General features: G+C 35.9%; 1 protein-coding gene and 1 non-coding gene across 3 annotated transcripts in view; both read left to right on the forward strand.

The window, feature by feature from the left end:
- FAM227B (family with sequence similarity 227 member B) overlaps positions 1-18301 on the forward strand; it is a 207039-nt gene that overhangs the window by 30591 nt on the left and 158147 nt on the right. For both annotated transcript variants that reach the window (XM_006168774.2, XM_006168775.2), the window contains exons 9-10: positions 6503-6604; positions 9734-9860. In XM_006168774.2, coding sequence (XP_006168836.1) covers positions 6503-6604; positions 9734-9860 — 229 coding nt within the window. The remainder of the gene's footprint in view (positions 1-6502; positions 6605-9733; positions 9861-18301) is intronic.
- On the forward strand, positions 9247-9410 carry LOC114006199 (U1 spliceosomal RNA). The gene has a single exon (XR_003547951.1). It is a non-coding gene; the product is annotated as a U1 spliceosomal RNA (small nuclear RNA).

An 18301-nucleotide genomic window follows, 5' to 3' on the forward strand; every position in this document is an offset into this window, starting at 1 on the left:
TCATACTACCTGATTCAAAATAGACTACGAACAATGGTACTGTCTTAAAATCAGACTCAAAGACCAATGGAACAGAATAGAGAACTTATAAATAAATCCACACATTTAGGGTCGATTGATTTTCCACAAAAATGCCAAGGGCACATAGGGAGAAAGAGAAGATTCTCAATAAATGGTGTTGGGACAACTGTTCATCCACATACAGAATGAAACTATATCTTACACTATGTACAAAAATCAACTCAAAATGGGTTAAACACTTAAATGTAAAACCTGCAACTATAAAACTACTAGAAGAAAATATAGGAGGAAAGTTCCATGACATGAGTCTAGGCAATGTTTTTTTTGGCTATGGCCACAAAAGGCAATAAAAAAAATAAATAAATAAAAACAAATAAGATGATCTCAAACTAAAATTTTTTTACACAAGGTAGCACTCAAACAGAGTGAAGAGACAACCTATCAAATGGGAGAAAATGTTTGCAAACTATATATTTGATAAGGGATTACTATCCCAAATACATAATAAACTCAAACAGCTCAACAGCAAAAAAAAAATAAATAACCTGATTTTAAAATGGCCAAAATAAATTAGTACAGTCATTTTGGAAAATTGTATGGAGGTTCCTCAAAAAATTAAAAATGAAATTGCTATATGATTCAGCAATCACACTTCTCAGTATATATCCAAAGGAGTTTTAATTAGCATGTGGAAGAGATATCTCCACGCCCCCCCATGTTTATTGCAGCATTATTCACATTATCCAAGATATGAAATCAACCTAAGTGGCCATCAACAGAAGAATGGATAGAGAAAATGTGGTATACATTTTTCCCCTCAGTATTCGTGGGGCACTGGTTCCACAGCTTCCAAAGGACAACAAAGTTTATGGATACTCAAGAGTATTGTAGAATATGAAGTGGCATAGTATTTGCATATTGCCTATACACATCCCTCCTGTATACTTTGTTTATTTTGTTTTTTAAATATTTGTTTGTTTATTATTTTTACATACATTCAGTCACATTGTTTAGCTTACAAAGTGAACATTTCAGTGTGTGAACATTTCTCCCCAGTCCAGTTGATCAAAATATCTTCAACAGATACCACCACACCTTCCCATCCCCTCAATGCTCTGCCTCTGTATCCCTCCTCCAAATGTCCTTCCTATCTCTAGATGGTTTATAAGTAATCTTAGCATCAGATATATGTGGAATGTAAAATATATACATAAACTTCTTCAGCATCTCTTTTAGAGACCCACCTCTTCCCCCATTTCATAAAATTGGCAAAATTTGGCTGGATTAGTTGGTTTAATCTGGGATGCAGAACCTGCAAATACTAAGGGCCAACTGTATATACACCATGGAATATGAAGCCGGTTTAAAAAGGAAATTCTGTCACTGATGACATGAATGGCACTAAAGTACATTATGTCAAATGAAATAAACCAGACACAGAAAGACAAATACTTTATGATCCCCCTTATACGTGGAATCTAGAAGAGTCAATCTTAGATAAACAGAGTAGAAAGGCGATTACCAGAGGCTGGGAGAAAAGAGAAGAGAAGAAGAAATAGAAGATGAGAAAGGTATTATACGGTATTTCAGTTAGACTGGAAGAATAAGCTTTAGTGATCTGTTGTACTACACGATAATCAGTTAACTGGGAGTTGAACTGCAGTCAACTACAGTTAATAATGTACTGTGTATTTCACACTAAAATGTTAGAAGAACATCACCAATCTCACCACATGCACACATACACACACATGCACACAAGCTAGTGCAGTGATGAATATTTTAATCAGCTTGATTGAATCTTTCTACAATGTATATACACAGATTAAAAAATCACATTATACATCATAAATGTATATAACTATTATTCACCGATGAAATAATTTTTAATAGGCAAAAGACTTGAACAGACATTTCTCAAAAGAAGGTATGTGAATACTCAGACCATTAACCATCAAGGAAATACACATTAAAACCATAATGAGATATGACTTCACACCTGTTAGACAAATTAAAACCATAATGAGCTGTGACTTCACACCTGTTAGAAAAGCTATTACCAAAAGATGAAAAATAAATATTGATGAGGAAGTAGAGAAAAGAAGTCTTGGTGAGATAATAAATTGCTATATCCAATATGGAAAACAGAAGGGAGGCTCCCCCAAAAAACTAAAAATATGGCCCAACCATGGTGGTGAAGACAGTACGGTGCCATTGGGTGATACTGGAACCATATAGGAAGGTCCGGGGTTCAGGTTCTGGGTTGACCTGAACATGCCATGTGCACTTGCCAGTTGTGCCCATGATCCTGGCTGACTGTAGGAAGGGAATCACAATAAAAAGCTCCCTAACCTCTCTTTTTATTTTCTTCTCCCTCAATAAATAATTTTTTATTTTTAACAAATCCTGAAAGTAGAACCACCATATAATCCAGCAATGCCACTCCTGGGTATATATCCAAAGGAAAGGGAATCAGTTTGCTTAAAAGATACACCCCCATGTTTACCATAGCATTATTCACAACAGCCAAGATACAGAAATCAACCTAAGTGTTCTTCAGTGGATGAGTGGATAAAAAAATGTAGTATATTTACACAATGGAATATTATTCTGTTTTTAAAAAGAAGGAAATTTTACTATTTGTGACAGCTTGGTGAACCTGGAGGACATTATGTTAAGTGAAATAAGCCACACACACACACACACACACACACACACACACACAAATGCCACATGATCCTCCTTTATATGTGGAACCTAAACAAGTCTAACGTATAGTAGAGAGTAGAAGAGTGATTACCAAAGGCTGAGATGGGGGCAGGCAATAGAAGGATATTATTCAAGAGTACAAGGTTTCAGTTAGATAGAGGAAATAAGTTTTTGAGATCTATTCAACAATACGCTGTTTGAGTAAATAATAATATGTTGATTACTTCAAAATTGCTAAGAGAGTAAATTTCATGTCTCAATTCAAAAAATAATTGAAATGATGAACATTTTAATAAATTGATGTAATTACCCCATGTGGTATACATATATCAAAACATAACATTATGCCCCATTAATAAATGCAAATGTGATTTGTCCATTAAAAATAACAATAGACAAAAAGCAAAGCAAGAAGATCTCAAACTAGCCTTGTAGCACTGTGCATGGAAATCTGGATCTCACATGACTGACCACGATGCAAATCCTGACTCCTGCAGCTTGAAAAACATGCCAGGTACATGCCCAAAATAATTATGGGATGGAGAAATGGAGTAAAAGGACTGCAGTATGACCGTATCCTATTAGGAGGTGCTTTCCCACTCTCTCGGTCTGGTGAACACACACACCTACTGGCAATGAAAAAAAAAGAGGAGGTGGATGAGGAAGAAGAAAAAGAAAAGAAGAAGAATCTCAAATCTACCACATAACATTATGGCAAACTTCTATAAGTAGAATGACTAAGAAAGAAAGGATTCAAATTACTAAAATCAATAATGAAAATGGGGACAATACTATCAATTTTACAAAATAAAAAAAGTGTAAGAGTACTATAAGTAAATGTACACCAATAAGCTAAATAACTTAGATAAAATGGACAAATTCCTAAAAATATGAAATCTCACAAAGAAATTCATAATCTATATAGACTATAACTACTAAGGAGATCACTAATCCAAAATCTCCCAACAAAAAGCCCTGAACCAGAGACCAGCAGTTGGCATAATGGCTATGTTGCTGGACTCCCATGTAGTTGACTGCGGTTCGACTCCCAGACTCAGTGGCTTAAACTCATGCTGGGCACATGTGCGTGCGTGCCCAAGATCCCAAGAGGAGAATGGAGGAGAAGGGATTGTGGCATGGCCATGCCCCCTGGGGGTGATTTCCCGGTTTCTATCTCTCGTCTCTGTCTTTCTGGCGAGCGCGCACGCCCTGTAGCAAAAACCTCTCAAAAATAAAAATAAAAAAAGAAAAAGCCTTGGACAAAATGGCTTCAACATTTAAAGAAAAGTAGACACTCTTTCTTCTTAAACTCTAAAACACTGAAGAAGAGGGAACACTTCCTAACTCTTTTGCGTTAGAATGCGTTAGAAAGCATTACCCTCCCTGACACTAAAGTGAGACAAATATACTGCAAGACAAACAAAACAGAACAAAAACCACAGACCAGTATCTCTTATAATGAATACTGATGTAAAAATCTTCAGCAATGGGACCAGCAGTTGTGTAATGGCTATGTCGCTGGACTCCCACCTAGTTGATTGTGGGTTTGCGTCTGGGACCTGGTGACTTAAACTCATGCGGGGCGCGTGTGCATGCGCGCCCAATATCCCAAGAGGAGAATGGAGGAGCAGGGATTGCGGTGTGGCCATCCCCCCTGGGGGTGATTTCTCGCTTTCTCTCTGTCTTTCTCTATCTGGTGAGTGCACCCGCCCTGTAGCAAAAAAGAAAAAAAAAAAAAAAAAAAAGCACCTCTCAAAAAAAAAAAAATCTTCAGCAAAATACTAGCAAACTAAATTCAGCAGCATAGTGAAAAGATTGTACATGTTGACCAATGGAGTTTATTCCTGGAATATAAGAATAATATAATTCAATGTATGTTAAATAGCTTGGTCTTAAAAAAAATGAATGAATAAAAAAAGTTTATCTAATGGAAACATTGGTTACCCAGTTGCTCCACAGATGCATGATACAATTTCAAGAATGGAACATTTACAAAAAAATACAACCCTATCATTTTGCTTCTCTCTTGTGGAGGTGACACATCCTGAGGGATGTCTTTTAAAAGTTTGTGGAAAATGGGCATTACAAAAAAACTGTAATTTAAAAAATATTCTGGCACCAAAGTAAATTTGTACAGTTCCATTTTCCACAAACTTTTTATTTATCTATTTATTTATTTACTTGCTGGAGGGCACATATACTCACCAGAGAGAGAGAAAGTGAGAAAATGCTTCCCTTCCCCTCACCCCTAGGGGATGCTCACACTGAATCCCTTCTATATTTTTCCTTTCTGTCAGGATTTTGGCCTTGCCACACTTGCACCTGGTGTGTATATCAAGCCACAGGGCCGGTGTACTCAAACCATGCAGGATGTGGCCATCTCAAACCATGTGGGATCCAGCCTCCTTAACCACCACACTACCAGCTGGCCCTCCACGAGCATTTTCAAGTACTCTCATAAATGGTCTAGATACAAGATTAATCATATGGATTAAAGATATCTCCTATAATATTCTGTTCTGTATAAATTTCTTTTCCTCGTGTGGGTTAAGTGTAGATTGTGTATTTGGAATATACTAACTTTCTTCAGTAAATTCTGTACATTTAATTTTATTGGTTCTTACACGACTTTCGTAGAACCACTGCCCATAACACAAGTGATCAAGAATTGCTAATAACATCAACATTATTAATTTTGCTACTTATCAATTTTCATAAACTTATTAAACAGGTATGAGAGTTTTATTAGGATTTAGGAAACCTGGATTCTAGTCTGACTCTAGATTACTTAACTAGATAATCTTACGTAGTTCACTTAACTTTTCTGAGCACAGGTGCAGTCAGCAGAGGGTCTTAAACTATATCATGTCTAACTTCATTTTAGGTCTAAGATTCTATGTATCTATAAATCTCAGCTAATTCTGGCTAATTATAGAAAACCACCACTAAAATTGATAAATTTGGATTTTTATTACAAGAAGTCAGTAATCCCAACCTATATTTTTACAACTCGCATCATAGATTAATTGTAACATTTTAATTCATCTTTATTGATTAATTAATGGATTTGGACTATAATTAGTCTCTTCATTGCTTCATAGAATAAGAATGTAGGGTGCTACATTAGAATTTACTATAATATTGACATTATTATTATATATAGATTTCTTCCTTCTTACAACATATTTACTTTATTTCTAGTTTAACAATCATGTTAAAGTTTTACTAGTTTGGGCTATGGCTGTATTGTTCTAGAAGTGGCTTTAATTTCACACTGAGTAACTGATAATGAAAGAGTTAGAATTATTATGGAAGAGTAGAAGGTAAGTGAGTCATTTACTGCCTTCTGCATAGCAGCTACTGTGTAAGAATTTCCATTAATTCATCAGCTGTTTGCATGCTTTCTGTGTGCAGGCACGGTGCCAACAGTTCCAAATAAACAAAACACAATCTCTCTCTTTATGTAATTTTACTATACTCCTTTAAGGTATGTATATATTACTTACCTGGCCTACCTGCATTTGGCAGATAACAATACTGGTACTTAACATGTCTGGATAACACACCTAATGACAGAGACAGTATGTGGATTCAGTTCTGTATGTTGCAAAAACTCATTCAATTATACCAACTGACCTGTCCTTTAAGAATATTTAAAAGTAAAAAAAATAAATAAATAAAATAAAGAATATTTAAAAGTATATTCTACAAACAAATCTCAATTTTAAATTGTAATATTGACTTTAATTTCATATATGTTTTACTTTTTAAGCCTGATAGAGAAAATCAAGATCGTTTATTTGACAGAATTTCAGAAAGCTATGTGGCACTTTTCATGAGCATACCTCTAAGTCGAAAGGATGCATTCTTTCAGGTATAGAAATTAAGTTATTCTCTTTGTAGTGAATGAAATAGAAAAAAATTAGTTATACTATTTAAACACATGTGAGAAAATATTTTGTTACTTCTGAAAGTAAAATTGTCTGATGAGAAAAAGTAGTGCTAATATTTTAAAAGTTATGCTTCTGCCACCTCCTATCCTTCAATATTGTATTGCCCCACTTCAAAGGCTTACAGAATCTCCCTAGTATAACTGGCATTTTTTTTGCATAATAATTGAGAACTATTGATTTGTCCTATATATGTTCTTGGAATTTTTTTATTTACCTGCAAAATTATTTATCATTTTTCTTTTACTTTATAATAGATCTTTTGATACATTTAAGAGGACCTGACAAGTTTATGTAATGCCATCGAGGATTATATGAAAGTACAATGCATAAAATTGTGAATCAGATGCTTGTTTTGCTTTTCCATTGTTATGCTAGCTAATGAATATATTTGTTTAAAATATTATTCTTGAGTAATGTGAAATGAAGAATGTATGAACTTCACTAGGTGATTTAAAGTTTAACGTCTAAATTTTCAAAACACATCATATTTAAATACTTTGTTGCACTGACAGTCTACTAATCAGAAATACGTATTGTATTTTGGAGTTTGTAAATGTTTTCCTGGGTAAAACAGACCTAATATAAAAAGTTAAGTGTCCTTCACAAAATATAAACAAGCATATTATTTGCCAAATATTTATATTCAAACATGATCTATTCTACTTACAAATATATATAAAATGTGATAGAGGGAAACCAGTAGTGCACTAGGAATAAGAAGACTTGACTTCATGTCTGGATTCTGCTATTGTACTAATTATCTGGATGGTCTTGGCCAGCCACTCAGCTCCTCAGGTCCACAGTTAGTTGTCTATGAAATGAAGAGGTAGATTAAATTCTTAAATTGTTGTCTGTGGAAAACTGGTGTTCTGAAAGATAGACTAAGATTTTATCTGCTAATATTGAAATCATATTTTCTTATTTGCAGGAAAAAGTTAATGGTTAGGGATTTTGCAATTAAATTTTCTAGAGATGGCAAAAACAGCTATTTTTCCTACCCGTATTCTTTCAGCTAGTTCATGTTTTCAATTTTTTATAGTAATATATATTTACTAAGTGCGCCTCGCCTACCCACATGATAGAATGAAACATAATTTAATGCATGGCCCTTAAAACAAGGATAAGAGCCTGTTCAACATGGGCCAGAAAGTGGTGTAATGGTAACACAACATTCTGCAATGCTGAGGCCACATGGGAAGGTCCCAGGTTTGCGCTCCAGGGTCTCTCTCTGTATGCAAGGCGTATGTGTGCTTGTCCATACGCCTGTGAACCTGGCTGTCTACGGCTGGGAGTAAATGACAATGTGAGGACTCTGTTGAGCTACCTGTCTGTCTCTGTCTCTGTCTCCCTGCTCCTCTCTCTCATGGATGAAATAAATAAACTTAAAAAAAAAAAAAGAGAGATCTGTTTAATGAAGACAAAGAAGGAAATGGGATTATTGCATTTTCCCCATTCTCTGGTGTACAGTCGTGTTATGGTCCAAATACTTTCTTGGGTGAATGTGTCTTTCGATAGGTATTAATTTAAATCTTAAAAGAATACCATCACTTACTAGCAGATTTGAGCATGACTGGACACATTTGTTTCCTATTGCTGCTTATCACCAGCATAGTGTCTTAAAACAACAGAAATGCATTATCTTTGTTTGGGATTCCAGAACTGCAAAATGAGTCTTATAGGGCTAAAACTCAAGCTGTCTACAGTGTTGATTTCTTTAGGAAGCCCCAAGAGAGAATCCATTTCTTGCCTCTTCTAGTTACTGGTGGCTGCCAGTATTCCTTGCCTTGTGGTTGCATCACTATAATTACCGTTTCTGCTCTCACATTGCCTTCTTGTTTTCTATAGTCAAAGTTCTTCAACCTTCCTCAATAAAGACACTTGTGATTACATTTAGAGCCTGTGAGATAATCCCCAAATAATCTCCTCAGATCAAAATCTGCAAAGCCTTTTTGCCATGTAAGGTAACATTTGCAGTTCCAGTGACCTGTAAGGGCTCTTCCAATTAAAAAAAAATTACATAATAAAAGGCCTAATGTGTGGTTGTAAATACTTATATGCATGCTGAATACCAAAACAATAATATGAACTTGTCTCTAATATAAAAATATGGTACATTTTTATGTTTAGTCATTCCCTGAAAGAAATTTAATAGGTTAAGGATGTGAATGCTAAAACCCTATTAGTGCTGCATAATTGTTGATGGCTGGTCATGGCTTTACTATTTAAACAATACTTGGAACCAGCAGATGCATAATGGTTACGTTGCTGGACTCCCATATTGTAGATTACTGTTTGCTGTTTGAGTCCTGGACCTAGCGACTTAAAACTCATGCCAGGCATGTGTGCATGCGTGCTCAAAACCCTGAGAAGAGAATGGAAGAGAAGGGATTGTGGCATGGCCATCCCTCTATATATGCATATATATATATACATATATACATATATATTTAAACAATAGTTATTACATATAAATTCACCTAAATAAGCTACAATTATTTAAAAACATTCTTTTGATTATAATGCATCACTTTCTAAAAGAGGATAGTATTAATAAGCTTAAATGATACTTACCTGGCAGGGGAGATACCATGATCACGAAGGTGGTTTTCCCAGGGCGAGGCTTATCCATTGCATTCCAGATGTGCTGACCCCTGCGATTTCCCCAAATGTGGGAAACTCGACTGCATAATTTGTGGTAGTGGGAGACTGCGTTCGCACTTTCCCCTGATTTAAAAAAATAAAAAATAAAAATAAGCTTAAATGAAGTTAATGGATGAAGGTTAAATAGATCATCAAATTTTATCTTAATTATTAAATTTATTCTTTATCCAAATTAAATTATTTTGCCAAAGTACCAACAGTTAAAATTCCTTGATTTCAATTCTCCTTTGATCTTTTCCATTAATTAAAGGTACAAAGATATAATAAAATGAGCAAAAAACAAGCCATAAGAAAAAGGTAAAATATATTTTACAAACTAAATATTAATTTATTTGGTAGTTTAGATATATTATATAAAATATAAAATTAATCTGACTCTATTTTGGAAGGTGTATCCTGATTGTTTGGCACAAGCTATCTATGCAACATTCCAGGAAGCATTTCCAGAATCTAGTATCCTCTTTAACGATGAATTTAAAGAAGATCTAGGAAACAACATTTTCCTTTGGTTGTCAGGTATACATATATAATTTAAATTTTTTGATTGCACTATTTTGTAGGCTTCAGTCCAAGAAATGACAGCTCTTATGTTTTACAAAACATGCCATGTAGATGCCTATGTATAAAGCATATATTATTAATAATTATTATTTCCTTTCTTCTGAAATTTTTGTTATTTTTAAATTAGTGAATTGTTAGCTTTGGAAGCTAAATAATTTTATAATTAGTGGAAGTATTGTATAAAATTGAGTTACTGCATAAAAAAAGTCATACCATATACATACTATATTTGGAAGACTAACATTTTAAGCTGCTTTTGAGATATTACATTTTTGAGCAAATATTAGGTAGTATAAGTTCTAGAACTAATTAAGTTCCTCACAGAATAGTCAGTTGCTAATTAAGTAAAAGCTTTTTAAAATTATTTTGTGTGTGTTAGTAGGTGGAAGTGCTAGGATGAAAAGAATAAAAAGAAGTAAAGCTCCATCCTAGAATATTTAGCTATGGGTTTAGGTAGTTGGATTTAAAAATAAGAAAAATCCAACTAATTCAAATACAAGAAAAAAAAAAAAGGATGACCACGGCGTTCATACAAAGATACTATAATAAAAAATGTGGGAAGAGCAAAAAGATTTTCTATGAATCTGTTATGGACTGAATTGTGTTTCCTCCAAATTTCATATTTTGAGTGAAGTCCTAACCCCTAGTACACCTAAGACTATGACTGTATTTGGAGATAAAGAAGTAATTAAAGTTAAATGAGGTTATATGGCTAGATCTTAAATGAATATGACTGGTGTCCTTATAAGATGAGGGATATGAGCACATAGGTAATGTGGTGGTTGAAGTACTGGACTCCCACATATCTAACCTTGGTTCAAGTCCTGGACCTGGTGCCTTTCTCTCTCTCTCTATTTCTTTTTTCTTTCTGGTGAGCACACATGCTCTGTACAAATTAAAAAATAATAATATAATTAAAAACACTAATTCTTTAAAAATAAAAAAGAAGAGGGATTAAAAAAAAAAGTGACGAGACAAAGATGGTGGAGTAGAGACAGTAACCCTTTTCTGGGTGTGGCCATCCCCCCTGGAGAGTGATTTCTCGCTTTCTGTCTCTCTGTCTCTCTCTGTCTTTCTAGCAAGTGCACACGCTCTATAGTAAAAACCTCTCAAAAAAAAAATAGAAAAACTGCACAGTAATGATCACTGAGGAAATGGCATACATGAGATATCTGGAGACTGCTAGAAACAAAGAAAGATGGGCACTATCAGAATTGACCACTGTGGTCTCTAGCAATGTACCCTGCAGAGAACCACAGCAGCCTTTGCTATTGAGGACAACAACCACTGCATCAGTTGGATATACCTGCAACCTTCACGGAGGATGTCCCTTTAGTTTTCATTAACACAAATAGTGGAAGCCTGCTTCACAAAGGACTCATGGTTTTTGCCACTGAGGTAGCCAACAACAATTCGTGTTGAAGATGCCCTGAGAAAGGAGATACTGCTATGTTTCCATCCTAATAAGAAAACACTATCGTGCTGTCCCAGGACCAGGGCTTTCATCCCTTCCAAACCCATGCATGCCACATACTATGGAATCACTCCAAACCCTAGATCTGTTGCAGCAGTGTGAATGTCCACACCTATACACTAAAGCCACCACTACAGTGAGCCAACCCACAACCTGGATCCTAGAGCAATTGTTACCCTGCACATGTTTGCACTATAGACTCCAACTCCATAGGTGTTCCATAACTGCTGGCACTGCAGACACAGGACCCACTGCTGTAGCAAGCACAATAGACTACAGACTTTAAAGCAACAGTAAACATTCACATGCTATGCTCTGTATTCTAGATCCTAGGGCAAATGTTCACACAAGTACACCAGAGCCACAGACACCTGGGAGCACCCCACCTCAGACCCTGGAACTATTATAGCCATGCATTCCATCACACTTTGGATCTCATTTCCTTGGTGCTCTAAAAGCACCCAGGTCACAGACTCTTACTACTGCTGCAGTAGAGCACCTACACCTTGGGCAAGAGTGCTATTGCTATCTCAGACTGCAGAGCTGAAGTCCCTGTACACATACCCATGCTCCAGACCTTGGCGACATTCCTTCTCCATGGGCACTGCACATCAGGCACTGATGTTCTTGCCACCACAGTCATGCTTGCAAGCTGGACCTGGCACCAAGAGGGATTAGGTATGACTTTCACTATAGGGAAGAAGAGATGAGGAAGATTCCAGCATTCATTGCTACTGAAAACCCTAATAGCCCTCACAACCTTCAACTACCAATAGCCTTGACCAGTGAGGATCCCTGCAGTCTTTGCTGATGCTGACCTTAGCTGATAGAGCTGCACAGAAACTAAGCTGATATACCTTTTCCAGAACCAAAACTACCATACCTTACCTAGCTGAGGCCTAGCTGTGGTTGAAGTTGTTTCCCCACCAAAACCAGTCCTGTAAAGTCTGGAAGAGACTCCATTGAAATAGAAGACATAAACACAAAACAACAAAAAACCACACACAATAAAACAAAGAAACATGACACCATCAGTGGAACACAATTTTTCAGTAACCAACCCAAAAGAAATGAAGATCTATAAATTATATGAAAAAGAGTTCAAAATAATTTTTAAAACGCTAAGTGATTTAAAAGAGAACACAACTCAATACTTTAACAAAACAAGAAGTCTAATACAGTGATAGAAATCACTACAAAAGAAAAAAAACAGACCTCTGGATCTAAAGAATACAGTGAGTGAAGTGAAAAATGCAATAGCATCAGCAGGAGATTTGAACAAGTAGAAGGAAGAATCTGTAAACTTGACAGTTCATTTGAAAATATTTAGTCAAAGGAGAAAAAAGAAAAAAGAATAAAAGAAAGTCTACAGGACTTACAAGAAACCATCAAGACAGCTAAATTTTGCATTATCACCATTTCAGAAGAAAAAAGGAGAGATTTTATTAAAAGAAATAATAGCAACACCTGTTCTAGCAAAGGGCCTTGCTGGATGGCAGGATGCCTGCAGCTGGAGGGCTCAACTGTTTGTACCTGTGGCTTATCCCTCCTCCACTCGTCTTTGGACTCCCAGATTTGTTGCTTGGATTTTGAGACAAATTTGAACCCCTCCAAACCCAATCCGGACACCTGTTCCAGCAAAGGGCCTTACCAGATGGCAGGCCACCTGTGATTGGAGGACTTAGTGGCTGGGACCTGTGGCTCATCCTCTCCCTAGCTTGCCCTTGAACCCTCAGGACTTTGGTGTTTTGTGTAGCATGGACGCAACACGCACTGCGTGATCTCTTCTTTGTTACTGAGTTGAAGGTCAGTGGCTCAGTTTCACATGCACCTGTTCTCTAGAAACAGGGAGTATTTTGTGTCACCCAGGACCAATGACGACAGTGCAAGGTGCTGTTTAGCAATGGGGAGGCAGAGCAGAAGAGAGATTGCAAATTGCCTACTCCTGCACACCTTTGAATGCTTGGAGATACCTTGACTAATTTAGGAAGAAATGTATAGCTCATCAGATATCTAGAAACCAAGCACAGAGGCACAAGAATTATGAGCAATCATCAAAATGTTTCTCCCCCAAGGGAAAACATCAACTTCTCATCCCCTATAGACAATACAGTGGAACTTGTGGAAATGTCAGATAAACAATTCACAATATTTATAGTGACCAAACTAAATGAGATGCAAGAGAAAAGAGACTACAAACTCCAGGATATGAGGTAGTCCTTTCACAATTTGAAAGAAAATATAGCCACCATAGAAAAGAATCAATCATTCTCAGAGATGAAGAATATGATACAGGAAATTAAAACCTCCCTCAAAAGTATTAAAAGTAGATTAGATCACTCAGAAGAAATTATTTTAAAAAATGAGAAAACCAAGAAAAAAAATGAGGATAATATGTGAGAAATACTAGATACCACCAAGCACCCAAACAACAGGATAATTGGTATCCTAGAAGAGGAAGAAAATAATATAGGCATTGATAATTTATTCTGTGAAATCCTGGAAGAAAACTTTCTGAACCTAGAGAGGTGTTCAAATATCCAGACCCAAGAAATACATAGGAACCCAAATAAAATCAACCCAAGAAGATCCTCTCCAAGGCATATCATAGCCTGTTTGGCCAAAATCACAGACAAGGACAAGATACTAAGATCGGCAAAAGAGAAACATCAGGTTACCTACAAAGTTTATCCCATTGGACTGATATAGGACCTCTCATCAGAAACAATGCAGGCAAGGAAAGAATGGGGAAATATAGTCAAAGTGTTAAATGAAAAACAGTTTCAACCAAGAATACTATACCAGGCAAGATTATCCTTCATATGGGAAAAAAAAGATAAAAGCGTTCTCAGATAAACAAAACCTGAAAGAATTTACCAACTATAGACCAGCTCTTTAAGAGGTTCTGAAGTGAGTACTATACCAGCAAAACTAAAAAGCCAGACAGACAGATATAAGAGGGGAAAAAAAAAAAAACTTAATTATAGGAACATGTTGGGAAATATTGATAATAACATTGAACGTTAATGGATTAAATTCTCCAATCAAGAGACACAGACTGGCTGGCTGGATTAAAAAACATAAACCCTCTGTCTGTGGCCTACAAGAAACACACTTTAGGGAACCAGCAGTTAGCGTAATGGCTATGTCGCTGGACTCCCACGTAGTCAACCGCGGTTCGCATCCCGGACCCGGTGGCTTAAAACTCATGTGCGTGTGTGCCCAAGATCCCGAGAGGAGAATGGAGGAGAAGGGATTGCGGCGTGGCCATCCCCCCTGGGGGGTGATTTCTCGCTTTCTGTCTCTCTGTCTCTGTCTGTCTGGTGAGCGCACGCGCCCTATAGCGAAAAACCTCTCAAAAAAAAAAAAAAAAAAGAAAGAAAGAAACACATTTTATGGATAAAGACATACTTAGACTAAAAGCAAAGGGCTGGAAAAAGATATTCCATGCAAAAAGAAATGAAAAAAAAAAAAAAACAGCTGAAATTGTGATACTCATGTCAGACAAAATAGACTTTAAGACAAAAACTGTAAGAAGAGACAAAGAAGGGCATTATATAGAGTAGTAAATGGGCTAATTTATCAAGAAGACAAAATGCTTATAAATATCTATGCACTCAACTCAGGAGCACCTAAAATATGAAAGAAAGACTGCTAGAGCTAAAAGGTGAGATATGTTGCAACACTATAATTGTTAGGGATATCAACACCCCATTATCTCCTTTAGACATATCATCTAGATAAAAATGATGCAGAGCTACAGGACCTAAATGTTACTATAAATCAAATGGGTGTGACAGACATCTATAGAACTTCCCACCATAAGACCACAAAATACACATTTTTCTTGCCCTGGCTTGGAACCTTTTCAAAGATTGACCATATGATAGGACACAAATCAAGCCTTTACAGATTCAAAGGCATAGAAACTATATCTAGCATCTTCTCTGACCATGATGGAATTAAACTTGATACTAATTTCAAGAAACATCCTCAAAAACACACAAACACATGGAAACTAAACAACCTACTTCTGAGTGACTTCTTAACCACCAAAGAAATTAAGTCTGAAATCAAAAACTTTATGGAAATTATAATAAGCACATGAGTTTCCATAATCTATGGGACATCATAAAAGCAGTCCTAAGAGGGAATTCATAGCAACTAGTGTGCATAAGAAAAAGATGGAAAGGAGGCTAGTAGACAATCTATCATGCCTCAGGGAATTGGAAAAACAACAAAAATGCCAGGTGAAATGAAATAATAAAGATTTGAGTGCAGAAATAAATGAAATAGAAAATAAACAAACTATACAGAAAATAAATGAAAGCAAAAGCTGGTTCTTTGAAAATATTAACAAAATTGGCATACCATTAGCTAGACTAATAAAGAAGAAGAAAGAAACCAGATAAATCAAATGAAACAGACAACAAGGTTGAATCATGAGGACATAGAAAACCCAAATAGACCCATAACAAGCCATAGGATTGAATCAGTAATAAATAACCTCTCAACAAGGAAAAAACCAGGTCCTCATGGCTTCACCTCTGAATTCTACAAAACTTTTGAGGAAGAATTAACCCCCATTCTACTCAAACTATTTCTAAAGATTTAAAAAGAAGGAAACCTCCCAAATTTATTTTATGAAGCCTCCATCATCCTCATTCCCAAAATAATAAAAGATATGACAAAAAAAGAAAACTACAGACCAATACCTCTGATGAATATAGATGCAAAAACTCTCAAGATACTTGCAAATGAAATGCAACAGCGTATAGAAAAAGATTATTAATCATGACCAGGTAAGCTTTATTCTAGGGATGCAAGCGTGGTTCAACATATGCAAGACCATAAATATAATAAACCATATTAACATAAAGAAAGATAAAAACTTTATGTTCATTACAATCGATGCAGAGAAAGCATTTAACAAAATACAATATACCTTCATTTTTAAGATGCTCAGCAAGATTGATATAGGTATAGAAGGGTCATTTCTCAACACAATAAAAGCCATATATGAAAAACCTATAACATTATACTGAATGGGGAAAAGCTAAAAAGCTTTTTTACTAAAAACTGGTACTAGACAAAGTTGCCCACTTTCTCCACTTCTTTTCAGTACAGTGTTGGAAGTCTTAGCCAATGCAATCAGAAAATAGAATAATATGAAAGGCATTCAGATAGGCAAAGAAGAGCTGAAAATAACTTGCAGATGACATGATGGTATACTTAGAAGACCCAAAGATTTCCATGAAAAAAACTTCTTGAAGTTATAAATGAATACAATAAAGTATCAGGATATAAAATCAACATCCAAAAATCTATAGTATTTCTATATATGAACAATACATTGAATAAGGTAGTTCTGAAGAAAGGAATCCCTTTTACCATAGCCATGAAATGTCTAAGATATCTAGGGATAAACCTAACTAAGGAAGTCAAAGATCTTTACAAAGAAAAACTATAAAAATCTTTAAAAAGATATTGAAAATGACACAAAAAACTGGAAGGACATCCCAAGTTCCTGGATTGGAAGCATTAATATAATCAAAATGGCAACTCTACCCAAATTATTCTATATATTTAACAAAATTCCAATCAAAATACCAGAGACATTCTTCACAGATCTAAAAACTACAATCATAGAATTTGTCTGGAATCATAAAAGACCTTGTATTGCCAAAGCAACCCCACAGAAGAAAAGTGGATTGGGCGACATCTCACTCCCTCACCCCAAAATATATTATAAGCTGTGATAATTAAAATGGTATTGGAAAAAAAAACAGACAGGTGGACCAATGGAAAATAATAAAGACCCCAGAAATAAACTGCAAAACTTATACCAAACTTATTTTTGACAAAGGATATCAGTCTATCCAGTGGGAAATGAGGCCGGAAAACTGAGTATCCACCTGCAAAAAGATGAAACTGAATTGCCATATTTCACCATTAACAAAGTTGAACTCAAAATGGATCAAAGATCTGAATCTAAGACCTCCAACTATAAAATTACTGGTGGAAAACACTGGGGAAACTCTGGGAGACATTGGGGTAGGCAAAGACTTCTTAAATAAGACTCTCAAAGCTTGGGCAATAATCTTGAAAACAGACAAGTGGGACTATATCAGATTAAGAAATTTCTGCACATCAAAGGACTCAGTAATTAGTGTGAATCGTCAACCCTCAGAGGGGAGGATATTTTTTGTAAACTATGCCTCAGATAACAGACTGATAACCAGAATACACAGGAATCTCCACCAGTTTACCAGGCCAAAAAAAAAAAAAAATGATTAACCCAATTAAAAGATGGGAAAATGAACTGAACAAAAATCTCCCTAAGGAAGACATACAAACAGCCAAAAAGCATATGTGGAGATGCTCAGCATCCCTCATCATAAGGGAGATGCAGATTAAAACCACATTGAAATATCACCTAACACCTGTTAGAATGGTGAATATTAAAATACAAAAAGTGGTAAGTATTGGCAGGGTTGTGGTGAAAGGGGAGCTCTCCTACGCTATTGGTAGGAATGTAAACTGGTTCTACCACTGTGGAAAACAATATAGAGGTTCCTTAAAGATCTACAAATATAACTACCATTTATTTGATCCAGCAATCCCACTCTGGATATCTTCCCAAGTAATAGAAGAATGCATGGGACCAGCAGTTAGAGTAATGGCTATGTCGCTGGACTCCCATGTAGTCGACCACGGTTTGAGTCCCAGACCTGGTGGCTTAAACTCATGCCGTGCGTGTGTGTAAGTGCCCAAGATCCTGAGAGGAGAATGGAGGAGAAGGGACTGCAGCGTGGCCATCCCCCATTGGGGGGTGATTTCTTGCTTTCTATCTCTCTGTCTCTCTCTGTCTGTCTGGCAAGCACACGTGCCTATAGGGAAAACTTCTCAAAAAAAAAAAAAA

Source organism: Tupaia chinensis, unplaced genomic scaffold, assembly GCF_000334495.1.
Source record: "Tupaia chinensis unplaced genomic scaffold, TupChi_1.0 Scaffold146140_1, whole genome shotgun sequence".
Lineage (NCBI taxonomy): Eukaryota > Metazoa > Chordata > Mammalia > Scandentia > Tupaiidae > Tupaia > Tupaia belangeri.